The 12,602-nt window shown below is 48.3% G+C and overlaps 5 protein-coding genes across 5 annotated transcripts; 4 read left to right on the top strand and 1 right to left on the bottom strand.

Annotated features, from left to right (window-relative positions):
- The first annotated feature begins 815 nt into the window (after positions 1 to 815).
- LOC117893718 (putative Dol-P-Glc:Glc(2)Man(9)GlcNAc(2)-PP-Dol alpha-1,2-glucosyltransferase) lies at positions 816 to 2,408 on the top strand. The gene is made up of 3 exons (XM_034800405.1): positions 816 to 1,060; positions 1,122 to 1,592; positions 1,655 to 2,408. The coding sequence occupies exons 1-3, from the start codon at positions 908 to 910 to the stop codon at positions 2,378 to 2,380; spliced, it is 1,350 nt and encodes a 449-aa protein (XP_034656296.1). The 5' UTR covers positions 816 to 907; the 3' UTR covers positions 2,381 to 2,408.
- Positions 2,409 to 2,457: 49 nt separating this feature from the next.
- LOC117893716 (protein wntless) lies at positions 2,458 to 4,917 on the bottom strand. The gene is made up of 2 exons (XM_034800404.1): positions 3,467 to 4,917; positions 2,458 to 3,402 (listed from the first exon to the last, which is right to left on the bottom strand). Exons 1-2 carry the CDS (start codon positions 4,773 to 4,775, stop codon positions 3,023 to 3,025), a joined length of 1,689 nt encoding a protein of 562 aa, XP_034656295.1. The 5' UTR covers positions 4,776 to 4,917; the 3' UTR covers positions 2,458 to 3,022.
- A 78-nt stretch (positions 4,918 to 4,995) lies between these two features.
- LOC117893719 lies at positions 4,996 to 6,720 on the top strand. The gene is made up of 5 exons (XM_034800406.1): positions 4,996 to 5,245; positions 5,321 to 5,645; positions 5,704 to 5,987; positions 6,045 to 6,204; positions 6,276 to 6,720. Exons 2-5 carry the CDS (start codon positions 5,333 to 5,335, stop codon positions 6,383 to 6,385), a joined length of 867 nt encoding a protein of 288 aa, XP_034656297.1. The 5' UTR covers positions 4,996 to 5,245; positions 5,321 to 5,332; the 3' UTR covers positions 6,386 to 6,720.
- Positions 6,721 to 6,994: 274 nt separating this feature from the next.
- On the top strand, positions 6,995 to 9,078 carry LOC117894562 (uncharacterized aarF domain-containing protein kinase 5). The gene is made up of 5 exons (XM_034801685.1): positions 6,995 to 7,091; positions 7,149 to 7,988; positions 8,042 to 8,207; positions 8,267 to 8,613; positions 8,673 to 9,078. The coding sequence occupies exons 1-5, from the start codon at positions 7,077 to 7,079 to the stop codon at positions 8,982 to 8,984; spliced, it is 1,680 nt and encodes a 559-aa protein (XP_034657576.1). The 5' UTR covers positions 6,995 to 7,076; the 3' UTR covers positions 8,985 to 9,078.
- An 848-nt stretch (positions 9,079 to 9,926) lies between these two features.
- LOC117894950 (inactive ubiquitin carboxyl-terminal hydrolase MINDY-4B) lies at positions 9,927 to 12,550 on the top strand. The gene is made up of 8 exons (XM_034802276.1): positions 9,927 to 10,056; positions 10,118 to 10,332; positions 10,404 to 10,572; positions 10,627 to 10,692; positions 10,768 to 10,838; positions 10,944 to 11,097; positions 11,187 to 11,258; positions 11,314 to 12,550. The coding sequence occupies exons 1-8, from the start codon at positions 10,000 to 10,002 to the stop codon at positions 11,878 to 11,880; spliced, it is 1,371 nt and encodes a 456-aa protein (XP_034658167.1). The 5' UTR covers positions 9,927 to 9,999; the 3' UTR covers positions 11,881 to 12,550.
- The last annotated feature ends 52 nt before the right edge of the window (positions 12,551 to 12,602 follow it).

Genomic DNA, 12,602 nt, shown 5'->3' on the forward strand with positions numbered 1-12,602 from the left:
GCATCCGAAAGGACTAAAAACGATCCGGGGCAATGTCCCGATTCCGAGGAGGTGCGGCATGTCCTGATCGTCCCTCAAATAAAGGATAAAACAACAAAACAATTCTGTCCTGTTGTTGTTGTCAATTTATGTTGTTGTTGTTGTTGTACAACAAAAGTTGTTTTTGTTATTGTTGTACAACAAGAGAGTGTTTGTTGTCATTTGCACAGTGGCGCCACCACGATCATGACGGCCACTTCTGAAATTAAAATAACGTAGTACGAACATCGGCCGCTCAGAGTTGGGGCGCCACTGTGTACAAAAAAATATTTCTGAAAATGCTTCGCTCAAATGTAAATTTTCGGACCGAGTACCAGGCCAACAGAAATCAGCAGCAAGTAGCTGGTTTTTACTTTTTTATGTCTGTCAAGAGCTGGCTGTCATGAAACTGGAAAAATTTTTTTAAAGCAAAGTAACTAAAAGTATGCCACAGTATTTTGGTGTGACATTTCTTAGTTTTCGTTCACAAAAATCTTGTAGCATACTTTTAGTTACTTTCCAACTGAAAAATAAAATTAATCCTAAACTGGAGAGGAAAAGTGTGATCCTGTGATCGGATGAATATTCCTGGAAAAGTCCTTGTCCTTATCAAATCCAACCCCATCCCAAAAAATACATATTTCTTTTATCAATTTTATTCATAAAGAAAATTCGAGCTTATTTTATAATGAAACATTAAAAAGATTACATATTTTTTACATATACCTACATACGTATACAGATTACATATATTTTTGAGGGTCGTGTGGTATATTTTAGCGATAAAACAGCGGTCACACTGTTTGCCGGTGCAGTTAAAAAAAGAACAAAACAAAAAACTACAACAAATTCAATCGAAGGAGCCAGTGCCCTGGCTGCAGGACTAATCATGAGCGGATCCTGGAAACTGGTACTGCCCATGGGCTTTGTGATGTACTCGCTGCCTCTGTTTCTGCGCGTCAACGGCACTTCCAACTACATCATTGATGAGGAGTTTCACATTCCGCAGGGTCTGGCATTTTGCCGAAAGCAGTTTGACGTGGTAAGTGGTGGGGACAGCGACTAGTCCATGCTGATACTAACTGCCACACTCTCATTTTTAGTGGGATCCAAAGATAACGACGTTTCCCGGCCTCTATCTGATTGCACTCGTCTTGAATCCATTCAACTACTGCACGGTGACGGGCCTTCGCTTGCTGAGTCTCATCGGTGCGGGCATCAACATAATGCTGCTCTACAGGATCCGGCGTCGAACGTTGGCCGGCACAGGTGGCAACTCCTATGCGGCGCATGAGGCAATAACCCTTTCAGTGTTGCCGCCACTGTACTTTTTCAGTCATTTGTATTACACGGACACCCTCTCGCTGACCATGGTACTGATGTTCTACCACTTCTGGCAGCATGAGGCGCACCTGCCTGCGGCTGTCTTCGGTGCCGCCAGTGTGCTGATGCGACAAACGAACATTGTGTGGGTGTGCATGGGCACCGGCATCACAGTGCTGGAAACGCTGGTAAAGCAGTGCGCCAAGCGGCGTGCAGTGCACAAGGGACAAGTACGATTGCTAGGAGTAGATGTAGGTAGAGCAGTGCAGAGATTAATTGAAGAGATTAATTAGAGTTTATCTTACCTTTGCAGATGTGGCTGCAGCTACTGGCCAGTCCACAGCTGCTGTTCAGCTGTGTGTTGAGCATTTTGGCCAAGTGCTGCTTCTACATATCCGTCATACTGCCCTTCGTGGGATTCCTCTGCATCAACGGTGCGATTGTCGTGGGAGACAAGAGCGCGCACGAGGCTTCACTCAATCTGCCGCAGATCTTCTACTTTGCAATATTTGCCGCTGTCTTTGCTGTATCCAATACACTACGCCAGCTCCGTCCCGCAGTGGAGTTGCTGCGTCGCAATAGAATATTCGCCCTTCTGGCTCTTGTTCTTATACTTGTGGTGATCCACCTGAACACGGTTGTGCATCCGTACCTGTTGGCCGATAATCGCCACTACATTTTCTATGTGTGGAGCCGCCTGTATGGTCGGTACTGGTGGTTCCGCTATGCCATGGCGCCTGCCTATCTGTTTGCCATGACAGTGCTCTACTGCGGGCTGAGTCACATGCCCGACAGCTTTAAGCTGATGTTTCCACTCAGCCTTGTGCTGGTTCTGTGCTTCCAGCGACTCCTAGAGCTACGCTACTTTCTGGTGCCGTACGTGCTCTTCCGGCTGAATACGCGACACACACGCAAAGGCTACTCGGAGTGGCTGGAGCTGGGCGCACATTTGCTGCTGAATGTAGCCACTTTCTATGTTTATTTTACCAAAGAGTTTTACTGGCAGGACTACAGCACACCGCAGAGAATCATTTGGTAGAAGGAGAACCCCACACCATTCCCGAACTTTCCATACGATGGCAGAGGATTAAGCTGCATTTATCACACTTGAAGTCCTTTAGCCATTTTTAATATTGCTTTTTATTCGTTGCATCGCTACTTGAGTAAGAAAATTGCTCTACGTTTTTCAGTTACAAAATATGGAGGGGGCAAAGGAGTTCTACGCATAGTTATGGGTGTGGTATGTATATAGATATTGTATAAATATAAATAGAAAATTGTTAAAATGTTATCTGATAAATATTTATGAATATAAAAATCTTACAGGCTATTAAAAATGGACTCAAAAGATAATACTGACTGCCGAGGCAAACACAAAGGAGGAAATTCAACATTAAAATCGATTGGAAAACACTTTGAGCTTGCTTGAGAAATAGCTACCGACTGTGGTCTATGTGGTATTTGATAATGATAAAGTTAATTAATTAATAATGCTGATACGATTGTTAAGTGCGAAACTAGGCAAGAAATGCTACAGACACACTCCACTCTCTCTCTCTCTCTGTCTCTACTGCTAATAAACTGAGCGTTACACACACTTTGAGCGTTACAGCTGCAAGCCAAAGCCAAAGCCAAAGCGGCTCCTTTGCTTGGCACACAACTTAATGGAAATGGAAATCCTCTATTCAAATGCCACCTTGCGCGTGAAGGAGGTAAGCGAGGATATCTCACTGGGATTGGAGTCGGAGGGCAAATTGCTAAACTCGATCTCCTCGCTGGCTGCTGATGCCACAATGTTTTCGTTCGACTGCGTGGTCTCGTCACTGTGATGCATTGTTGGCCACTGCTTGTGGCTGGGAGCGTACAGAATGAGCAGCGCAAAGATGTAAATGTTCCACATGCCGTAGACGCCAGTCAAGAAGGCCGAGGTCAGCTGAATCTCAACGTCTTCATTCCATTTCCACTGGCCCTCCGCCATTTGGCCCATGATGAAGCCAGTTACGGTGAGAGCGGCGCAGAGCAGCGTGGCCAGCATAAGGAATTTGAAGCGATAGATGAGTCCTGAATGGATAATAGTAAGACTTTATGTTGGTTCTATAATTTCTTCCAAGTTGCAGTTACTCACCCTCGTAGTGCAGGCGACGCGCCTGCGACATTGATGGCAACGAGGTGCGCTTGTCGCCAATGTTCTTGAACACCTTCGAGATCATGTAGCAGAGAAACAGAAAGTAAACAGCCGCCGAGACACCCGCTAGAAGAATAAAGCTCATGGCCACCTTGGCGCCCAGCGGGGTTGTCCAGATGGAGTAAAATGGATTACGCAGCTGCACACCGCGCTCGGAAATGTCAAAGACAAACAGCGAGATGCAGCCAACGACGACGGCCGAGAGATGTTTCCAGTAGCGCGAGCGAATGGTGGACTTGTTGGGGGAGTCTTGGATGAGCATGTGCTCGCCGGCAAAGACCAGCCAGAACGAGAGCAACATGGCGTAGAAGATGCCCTGGCGAATGTCGCTCAGCAGCAGCATGTAGGGCATCTCGAAGGAGAGCGACAGGTACTCCAGCGGCAAGTTGAGGAATGTCAGTGCGCCGCCGAGATAGAGCAGCATGTACTCCAGCAGGGCTGGCGATCTCTGCAGCAGATGAACCCTGCGCCAGAACCACACCATGATGCCCACCACAAAGGGAAAGAGGAAGGTCTTCAGCATCAGCCAGACGTGGGTGAAGCCACCGTTCTGGTGGATCGCAGTCAGCGTGAGGTCGTGCATGTGTCCAAACTGGAGGTTCATCTGCTTGGGCGTGTCCAGCGGGAAGCGTAGATTCAGCAGATAGAAACTGTGATGCAGGGCCCCCAGTTCAAAGAGCGGAATCATGTCGCAGGTGTAGAGCGTCTCCGAGGCACCGATGTGGGCGGCAACGCAGTCCAGATAGCGATGCTCCACGCCATGAGCGTACAGCTTCCATGCGTGATCGGGATCGCCCTTGTTGCGGTAGGCCAGGCGCATGTCGATCGTCAGCTGCAGCTCCTTGGGGGGTTCGCGCAGCTCCGAGGAGGAGTCATAGCCGAACTCGACTTGCAGCACGCCAATGAGATTCTGTTGCCAGCGGGAGTAGTCCAGCACGCGACTGTCGCGCGGCAGTGGCATCTGGAAGACATGCACAATCTGGTTGGCCAGCTTCATCGAGTCCTGTTCCACCTCCTCGCGTGTCACCTGGGTGCAGGCTCCTTCGCCGCGCGAGTACAAAAAGAAGCTGGTGTCGTTCTGACGCGCATGGTTCTCCCTGCAAAGAGAGCCTAGTACGTTGGTATGGCCGGCGGGTACGGGCGCGTACAGCCCACCCAGCAGGAAGCACAGCACTTGACACAGCAGCAGGCTGCCCACCAATATGGACAGTTTGCGGCCGCTCAAGTTCTCGAGTATGGTTCCCGACATTCTGGTTAATGACTAAGGCGAAGACTAATGGCGACTCGAGCTGGTGCGCTAATGACAGCCTCCTCCTTTGATAAGGTAAACAATTTGTTGCACGCTAAAAAAAACTTCAAACGCACCGACAAACAAAGCGGCGGCGGAGGCGTTCGTATACAGAATAGCGATGGCCGAATAATCGATAGTAGGCAGCCATCGATATGTGATTTGCTATCGATGTGCAGACAGCTGTTGCAGCTACAGTAGTTTGTTGATAAAGATTGTTGTTTGTTGTTGATAAGAAACTATTAAAATTCGACAAATAAGCGGCAGCAGATGGTCATAAGAGCGCCTGGAATAAGTGAATAATACACTCGGGTAAAAAGTGTTCTACATTCGTGAGTGGGTACCGAGTAAATTCTCAGGCGATAGGCGAGGGAAAAGCGAAGCCAAAAGGCTCGATTATTGCTCGCTTTTGTTGCTCACTCGGCTAAAAGGTAAAATTGTTCTTTCCTTGGAAATTGCTCAATTAGTGTGCTTGGTGATTATTTATTAATGATATTTTCTTTTAGCTCTTTCCGAAAATGCCGCCAAAGAGGAAATCCCGCCATAGCGCGGCCCCTGGAAAAAGAGGGAAACCAAATGCGTATCAAAATTGGGATAGTTATGCCGAGGAACATAGTTCCGGCTCGGATTTTGAGACGATTATGACTGGGACAAGACTGCGAAATACAAGCGCCTGGGAGCAGTCCACAAGTGTGTTAAAAGAGGAGATTTCTGCGGGAAGCGAGCACCTTAATCGCACAGAAACTCAGCCGACGGCTGCTACCGACTTTGATTCAGGCGTGGGACAGTTGCTTTCGCTCAACAACATACTATACAATAATGTGTTGAAGGGTAAGTCTTTGCTATTTGCATTTCCAGCCAATTATATAACAAATTTCCACATTTAAAGAGATTCTGGACCGCCTGAAGAACATACAGAACACGCAGGCAGCTATGGAGGAATGGCAGAAAGATAGAGACGAGGAGATCTGCGCGAGACTCGAAAAGATTGAAAGTGATCTGGAGGCATTGCAGAGGGGTCCCCACAGGAGGACAGGGGCCGTAACATTAGACGCCATTACCAACAGTGGCCATTGGCCCACAAAAGTAATTCCGCTAAATCCATTTACTCTAGGCTCCGAACTGGAAGAACTCGAAAAAAAACTGCTGGACGAAGAAACTCTTAAATTAATGGTCAGTACACCACTGATATCCTTTCGTAATATATTAATGGTACATTAACTCAATTAGGTTAGAGAATTTGAAAAATTGACTGCCAAAAACTACGATAAATACGTTCGGATGTGCTGGCGTAAAGTATTTGTGGATGAGCTGGCGGAGAAGTATTGCTGGAGGGGAACCACGACAAAGAAGTGCATTAGGCCCCTCTGCGTTACCCTGGCTATTCGAAGTGAGAGCTAACTTTGAGCATACAATTATTTGTAAATAATTATGTATATTTGTTGCGCCGCTCTCTTACAGGTGCGAGTAGAGCTAAATATCCGGAATATGATGATGCCATTTTCGACAGGTCTTCGCAGAAATTCTTCCAATATGCACATGACCGGATTATTAAAACAAGCAAACTATGAGCCAAGAACCAAGAAAGTGAATCAAGACGATCCATTGGCCATTTCAAACCTCTGATAATTCTAAGACTACGCGTGGGAACCAAGACAACTGCTTGGGGTTGGAATATCAGTTCTAAATTTAAGTGTAGTTTAGGTAGATGTAAGCCGTTGCGTTGTTCCAAGCGAATCTATATTCTGATCCCGCAGGGCGGCAGAACGCCATGTGCGGCAGTGCCTGATTAAAGTATTTTTATAAACGTCCCTACTTTAACACTAACTTTACTTGCAGAGTATACATATTTATAAACATTTCCAAATACGCGAAAATAAAAGACAATTCGTTTTTACGAAATAGAAGAAATATACAAATATTTAAATATATATGTAGAATAAACGGTACTTACAGCATGTGGGCAGCACTGCTTGCATTCTCCTTGGCGGTGCATCTGGATAGCTTAGGCCCGGCATCCGGCCAAGAAGGCTGTTGTTTGACCGCGGAGGGATATGCGGCTTTGGCAGAATTAGATTGCTTCACTCGCACCATCCACTGTTTGATCGTTTATTTACATATGTACGCACATTTTACATTTTGGTGCAAACTAGACTGAAACTGTGCAGATGTTGCCGGACCGTCGCAACTTTCACAGCTGTTCGGCAAACAATAATAACAGGTGTCCACGGGGAACCTTTGCACTTTCTAACCGGCGGAAACATGCGGCAAATTCATGTAAGTGCATTAAAAAGCATAACAGCGAGAATTCTGCTGATTTTTGTGTGCCTCTAGCGATTGCAGCAACTCCTACACTTGGGCAGCAGGTGTCGTGTTAGACGATTCGGCAGTCAAAATCAAGTGGCCCAGAGCACTGGGAGGAAAACATTTCCCATTGGACGGGTGGGCCTGGTCCTAGCCGGTGTGGGTGCGATTGGCTATGATGGCATTGTCAACGAGTTTACCTACTGCGGGGCATCGGTGCGCTTTGTTCGCTCTCTAAAAACAGCTGGACTAATTGCGGCAGATTATCTGTTGCTGAGCGAGAACGATGCCGAGTACGAGCCAAAGCTGAAGGCGCTGCACCAGAAGAGTGCCGAGCGACTGCTGGAGACGTGTCTGCTCAATGGTGGCCTCTACATAAAGGTGGGCCAGGGCTTTGCGGCCATCAATCACATTCTGCCGATTGAGTACACCAGCACACTGTCCAGGCTGCAGGACAAATGTCTGCCGACGACAAAGGCCGATGTGCGTAAGGTGTTCCACCAGGACTTTGGCCAGCTGCCCGAGGAAATATACGAGGATTTCAACTACGAGCCAGTGGCTGCAGCCAGCCTGGCCCAAGTCTTCCAGGCAAAGCTGCCAAGTGGCGAGCAGGTGGCCGTCAAGGTGCAGTACAGCGATCTGCAGAAGCGTTTCATCAGCGACCTGGGCACCATCATGTTCCTGCAGGACATTGTCGAGTTCTTCTTCAAGGACTACAACTTTGGCTGGATTATGAGGGATGTGCGCAAGAATCTGGTCCAGGAGATGAACTTTGTGCAGGAGGGCCACAACGCCGAGCGCTGTGCCGGCGACATGAAGAAGTTTAATTTTGTGCATGTGCCAAAGGTCTACTGGCCGTACACCAAGACGGTGAGCTTGCTATTTATCCCGTCGGAATGCTCCAACTAAAGTTTTTCCATCAGCGCGTGCTCACCCTTGAATGGATGGATGGCTGCAAGATCAGCGATCTGGAGGCCATTGCTGACCGAAAGCTGAGCGTAAAGGACATCGATGTGAAGCTCTTTAACACATTTGCCGAGCAAATCTTCTACACCGGCTTTGTGCACGCCGATCCGCATCCCGGCAACAGTGGGTAACGCTCCCGCAAGTCCACAGCAACTGCTTATTCCCTCCACCCTGTTTTATAGTTTTTGTGCGGCGAAATGAAAGCAGTGGCAGAGCTGACATTATACTGCTTGATCATGGCCTGTACGAGGAGCTGCCAGCTGAGGTGCGTGGCCCGCTGTGTGAGTTCTGGGAGGCGACAGTGTTGCGCAACGAACCAAAGATGCAAGCAGCAGCCGAGAAGATTGGCATCGTGGACCACATGCGCTTCGCCGAGGTGCTCTTCCAGCAACCCATTCGCGTGCGCGGCGGCAGCATACGCAGCAAATTGTCCGAGGAGGACATCCTGCACATGCAGGAGGTGGCAAGGAAGAATTTCGAGTCGATTATGGGTACTCTGAAGGAAATGCCGCGCAGCATGTTGTTTGTGGTAAGGGAAGATCCTCCTCTCTAGCTGTGATTTCTAACCAATTTAATGTGATTTCATAGGTGCGCAACCTGAACACCGTGCGCGCCATTAGCCACCAGCATGGAGATGTGGTGAATCGACCTCATGTCATGGCCCGCTATGCCCAGCGCTGTCTCTACATGCAGCACGGCCGCACGTCGCCGTTGCAGTACTTCCGCTGGCTGTGCCGTCGTGTGTACTTTGAGTATTGCCTATGGGCAACCGCCTTCAGGCTGCGGCTCATGAACATGTACTTTAATGCTCTCTACCTCGTGGGACGTGCACCGGCATCGGCACGGACGGTTATGCGGGATATGCTGAACCAGCCAGATGGCATACCGATTCCAAGCTGAAACAGCGGCAGATTTTTGTAATTATTTCAACTCTAAGTTAAGCAGCAAAGTGTGTAGGGTTTATTGTGTATTAAATTGGGTCTGTTGTATAGGTAATAGCGTGTGTAATGAGTGCTTTGGTGTATCCTGTTCTGTGAGCCAATTAAATGTCAATCCAAGTTAACACATTTCCCGAGAGCTACTTAGCAACTGACAACGCCACGTCGCTCCTTCATTTACTGCCGCTTCTGCACGGCTGTGCATGTCAGGGTCTGCACTTTAATGCATTGCAGATGACATGCCCAAGGTCAGGCACCGCCACTTTCACTTCCATTTAGGCCCGCCCAGAAATTCAACAAATCAATCGCCGTGTCTAAATTTTAAAATTTCTCCGCCAAAAGTAATGCGGTGGCCAGTGAAATCCCCAACATCCCCATGCCCCCGAGTGTTAACACGGCTGCACACGTGTTCCTGCCTCAAAATGGGCGTCAACTACATATTTCCGGTTGTGTGGAGCGCCCTGACAAGCTGCAACATGCCAAAAAATGTCTGCAAAATATATTCCACACATGGCCATGCCCACTGCCAGTCTTGGTCTTCTCCGTAACACTTTCACTTGGGGGGTTTCGTGTGCCGCACACAGAACTAAATTCAATTCAATTTCATTTAAAGTTACTTTCGCTGACTGACAGACAAGCGAACGACCCTCCACCCAAGCTAATCCATGGCCCAGCACAGTGGGGCAAACCAACTGCAGCAGAGTCCCTCAGCCTAGTGCCAATTGGCAGCTCAATCCTGATGTGTTTGCTGCCCACTGTCTGGCATTGCCGTGAGTGTCGACTGACTGGCTGGCTTCTTGTTTCGTTGCGCATACGCCCCCGGCTAAATATGAAATTAAAAATCCTTTCTGAAGTGTGAAATACCTTAAAAGCAGCTGTCTACCAGCAGCTCCAGCTATCGAGAAGTCATTCGCCAACGAGTCGCAGAGCGGAGCAAAGGTCTCGCAGCGGAAACGGATATAAACCAACGGCACCAAATGAACAAGGAGTTCATCACACAGGGCGGCACGCCCATAACATCCGAATTGGCAACGGTAATTAGGCAGTGTGCTGCCTCCTGTGTGGCCCGTGTTGATGTCTTTCCTCCCCATTTAGGATCTGCGCAATCTTATCTTTGGCACCGCAGCCATTCCCATGCGCGCCGAGTGGCTGCAGACGTCGTTTGTCTTTGGTGCACCCAAAGAGGAGCTGGCATACGGCCTGCGATCGCCGCGGAATGCCACGCGTGGATTGCTCTCCGTTGTCCAGGGATTTGTGCTCAAGTACTTGCTGTTCGCGCGCAAGACCAGCCGTGTGGCTGCCCTCACCGAGTGCGTGTTTGAATCGTTCTTTGTGCTGCAACCAGCTGATTCCTCTTCGTTCGCGTGTGTTTTTTATACAGCCCTCTCCTAGCCAACGCCGAGATGCAGCGAGAGGCTCTCTTCTGTGCCTTGGTGGAGATTCTCCGCACCATTTCGGACAAGGGTAAGGTGACCATGGTGCTGCCATCAGAGGATGAGGTCTTTGTGGATCACACTGCCAGCTACTTTCATGATTCGGTCACCGAGAAGGTGAGTTACAGCCCGGGCAGACAGATGGAACTTCCATTCCTCACTCGTTTCCAGCTCTATGTCTTCACCCTGTCGCCCAATGAGGAGTTGGAGCATTTTATGAAGCGAAATTTCAAATATGTAAGACACAAATTGTTCTTTACCTTATGCTTTGGGTGTCTGTTCCATCAGTTTGGCTTCTAATCCGCTTCAAAGTTTTCAGAGGAGGAGACGCCCGGCACTCTGCTGTTTCTTTATAGCGCCGTGCTGACACGTTCCATGGGAAAGTAAGATTTGGCAGCTGAATAGAGAGAGTATCAAGATCTCTGCATCAAGATTGTTGTTTAAATATTTGCCCCTTTGGCGGTGTATACTTTTTCGATTCATTGCAGAGTGCGCACGGACCTGGACTCCTCAAAGTCCTCGCCGCTGACAAGTAGCAACCATGAGGAGGGCTCGCTGATGATTGTCACCTTGCTGCTGACGGGACGTGCCACGCCCTACATACACAACGGCGTCGTCAATGTGGGCGATGAGAGTAGCTATGTGTGTAACGAGAAGACGGAGAACTAGCTGCAGTTTAAGGCTCCACTCACAGGTATCTATTATTGAGTTTTGTTTTTGTGTTTTTGCAGGCGGTACCACAATACGGAGTGCTGAAACGCTGCATGATCGGTCTGCTGCTCTGGGACATTGAATCCACTAGCGTGAGTCGAGGAAACCAATCTCTCTTCCTCTCTACTTTCTTGTTGGTATCTGCAGGCAGCGGTAAATCAATCGAGACAGCCGGGATCACGCCTCAAGACGCCCAACTATCCCATTTGGGTGACGAGCTGCACGGGGCACTACGGCGTGGTGTTCAATCGCAATTCGGATCTGCTGCGCAACTATCACGCAGAGTCGCGCTTCGATGTGAATTATTACAGCTGTTCGGGTCATCAGATACAGATGACCATCGACAATCGCACGTACAATGAGCAGGCATTGGTCATGTTGGAGCGGCAACCAATCACACCGGAGGGTACCTCGATGGCGGGCAAGCCAGCCGGAAAGGATGGAGAAGCGAATGCTGCTGTGGCTACAGCGGCCGCTGCTCCCAGTCCGGTTGGAGGTGCTGGTACTGCCGGTGGCGGTGTGGGTGCCGCTAGCGGCGGCGGTGTTGGTGGTGCTGCTAGTGGCGCTAGCGGTAGTAGCGATGTGGTCGCCAAGGAGGAGTCAACGCTCAACACGCCGTTGCAGCGTTTGATTCGTACCAAGTGGGAAGAGGCAACTATAAGCTTTCACGTGCAGCCATCGATGTTGAGTTATCTTTTTAGTACCACACAGTAGAGTGCACCCCAGAGAGATTCCATAGCTTTCGTGTCGATCCCTGTTAGTCCTTGTTGTCCGCATGTAAGCTTGGTATGTTGTCTCTTGATCTATGATATTAATCATTCACTTTCTTGGCGAATGACCAATGCGCCGAACTCAGAACAAATACAGGTTCCAGTAGGGCATCATAGATGATAGTTTTCTTCTACTTCCACAGCTAGAATAGAGCAAGGTTTAGCAAGGTATTAAGATGTTTTCAATGAAATAGTTTACCTGTTTGATAGGCTATAGAAAGGATAGGATTATATTAGTTATAGATTAGAGTAGTGCCCAGTTTAGTGCCATTTAATGTAAGCTTTTTAGATGATGCACAACTGTCCTGCTGCACTCTTTCCTAGTAGAATTCAGTAGAAATTGGTACTCTAAAAAGATACAAACCAAAAAGTGAACAGCGATGGCAAATACACGTAAAATATTGCAAGTAACTGAATCGAAATGCGAACCAGCTGAATAGTTGAGCAAACCATTCAGCAAATCTGCTGGGACGACGAAGGCCTCTCTCTTAACGCACAGAGCGACTGCAGGAGCTTGATTGATGCTGCCGTCTGGAGCCACTAGTTCATAGTTAACTCTAATTTAAATATTAGTAAAGATCACCAACACGCTTCGATTGCTACAGTTGCACTTTACGATTAACATTTAAGATAAATATTTATATAAATAACTTTGTTTCAAATAAA

This window comes from Drosophila subobscura, chromosome J (assembly GCF_008121235.1).
Source record: "Drosophila subobscura isolate 14011-0131.10 chromosome J, UCBerk_Dsub_1.0, whole genome shotgun sequence".
In the NCBI taxonomy this organism is placed as follows: domain Eukaryota; kingdom Metazoa; phylum Arthropoda; class Insecta; order Diptera; family Drosophilidae; genus Drosophila; species Drosophila subobscura.

Bases quoted from the DNA above. Each gene is read 5' to 3' on its own strand.
- LOC117893718 (XM_034800405.1), top strand. From the start codon at position 908: ATGAGCGGATCCTGGAAACTGGTACTGCCCATGGGCTTTGTGATGTAC. The intron at 1,061-1,121 runs GTAAGTGGTGGG...TCTCATTTTTAG, and splicing joins GCCGAAAGCAGTTTGACGTG to TGGGATCCAAAGATAACGAC. The intron at 1,593-1,654 runs GTAGGTAGAGCA...TTACCTTTGCAG, and splicing joins TACGATTGCTAGGAGTAGAT to ATGTGGCTGCAGCTACTGGC.
- LOC117893716 (XM_034800404.1), bottom strand. From the start codon at position 4,775: ATGTCGGGAACCATACTCGAGAACTTGAGCGGCCGCAAACTGTCCATA. The intron at 3,403-3,466 runs GTGAGTAACTGC...TTATCCATTCAG, and splicing joins GCGTCGCCTGCACTACGAGG to GACTCATCTATCGCTTCAAA.
- LOC117894950 (XM_034802276.1), top strand. From the start codon at position 10,000: ATGAACAAGGAGTTCATCACACAGGGCGGCACGCCCATAACATCCGAA. The intron at 10,573-10,626 runs GTGAGTTACAGC...ACTCGTTTCCAG, and splicing joins ATGATTCGGTCACCGAGAAG to CTCTATGTCTTCACCCTGTC. The intron at 11,259-11,313 runs GTGAGTCGAGGA...TGGTATCTGCAG, and splicing joins GGGACATTGAATCCACTAGC to GCAGCGGTAAATCAATCGAG.
- LOC117893719 (XM_034800406.1), top strand. From the start codon at position 5,333: ATGCCGCCAAAGAGGAAATCCCGCCATAGCGCGGCCCCTGGAAAAAGA. The intron at 5,646-5,703 runs GTAAGTCTTTGC...CCACATTTAAAG, and splicing joins ATACAATAATGTGTTGAAGG to AGATTCTGGACCGCCTGAAG. The intron at 5,988-6,044 runs GTCAGTACACCA...TAACTCAATTAG, and splicing joins AAGAAACTCTTAAATTAATG to GTTAGAGAATTTGAAAAATT.
- LOC117894562 (XM_034801685.1), top strand. The intron at 8,208-8,266 runs GTGGGTAACGCT...CCTGTTTTATAG, and splicing joins CGATCCGCATCCCGGCAACA to TTTTTGTGCGGCGAAATGAA. The intron at 8,614-8,672 runs GTAAGGGAAGAT...GTGATTTCATAG, and splicing joins CGCGCAGCATGTTGTTTGTG to GTGCGCAACCTGAACACCGT.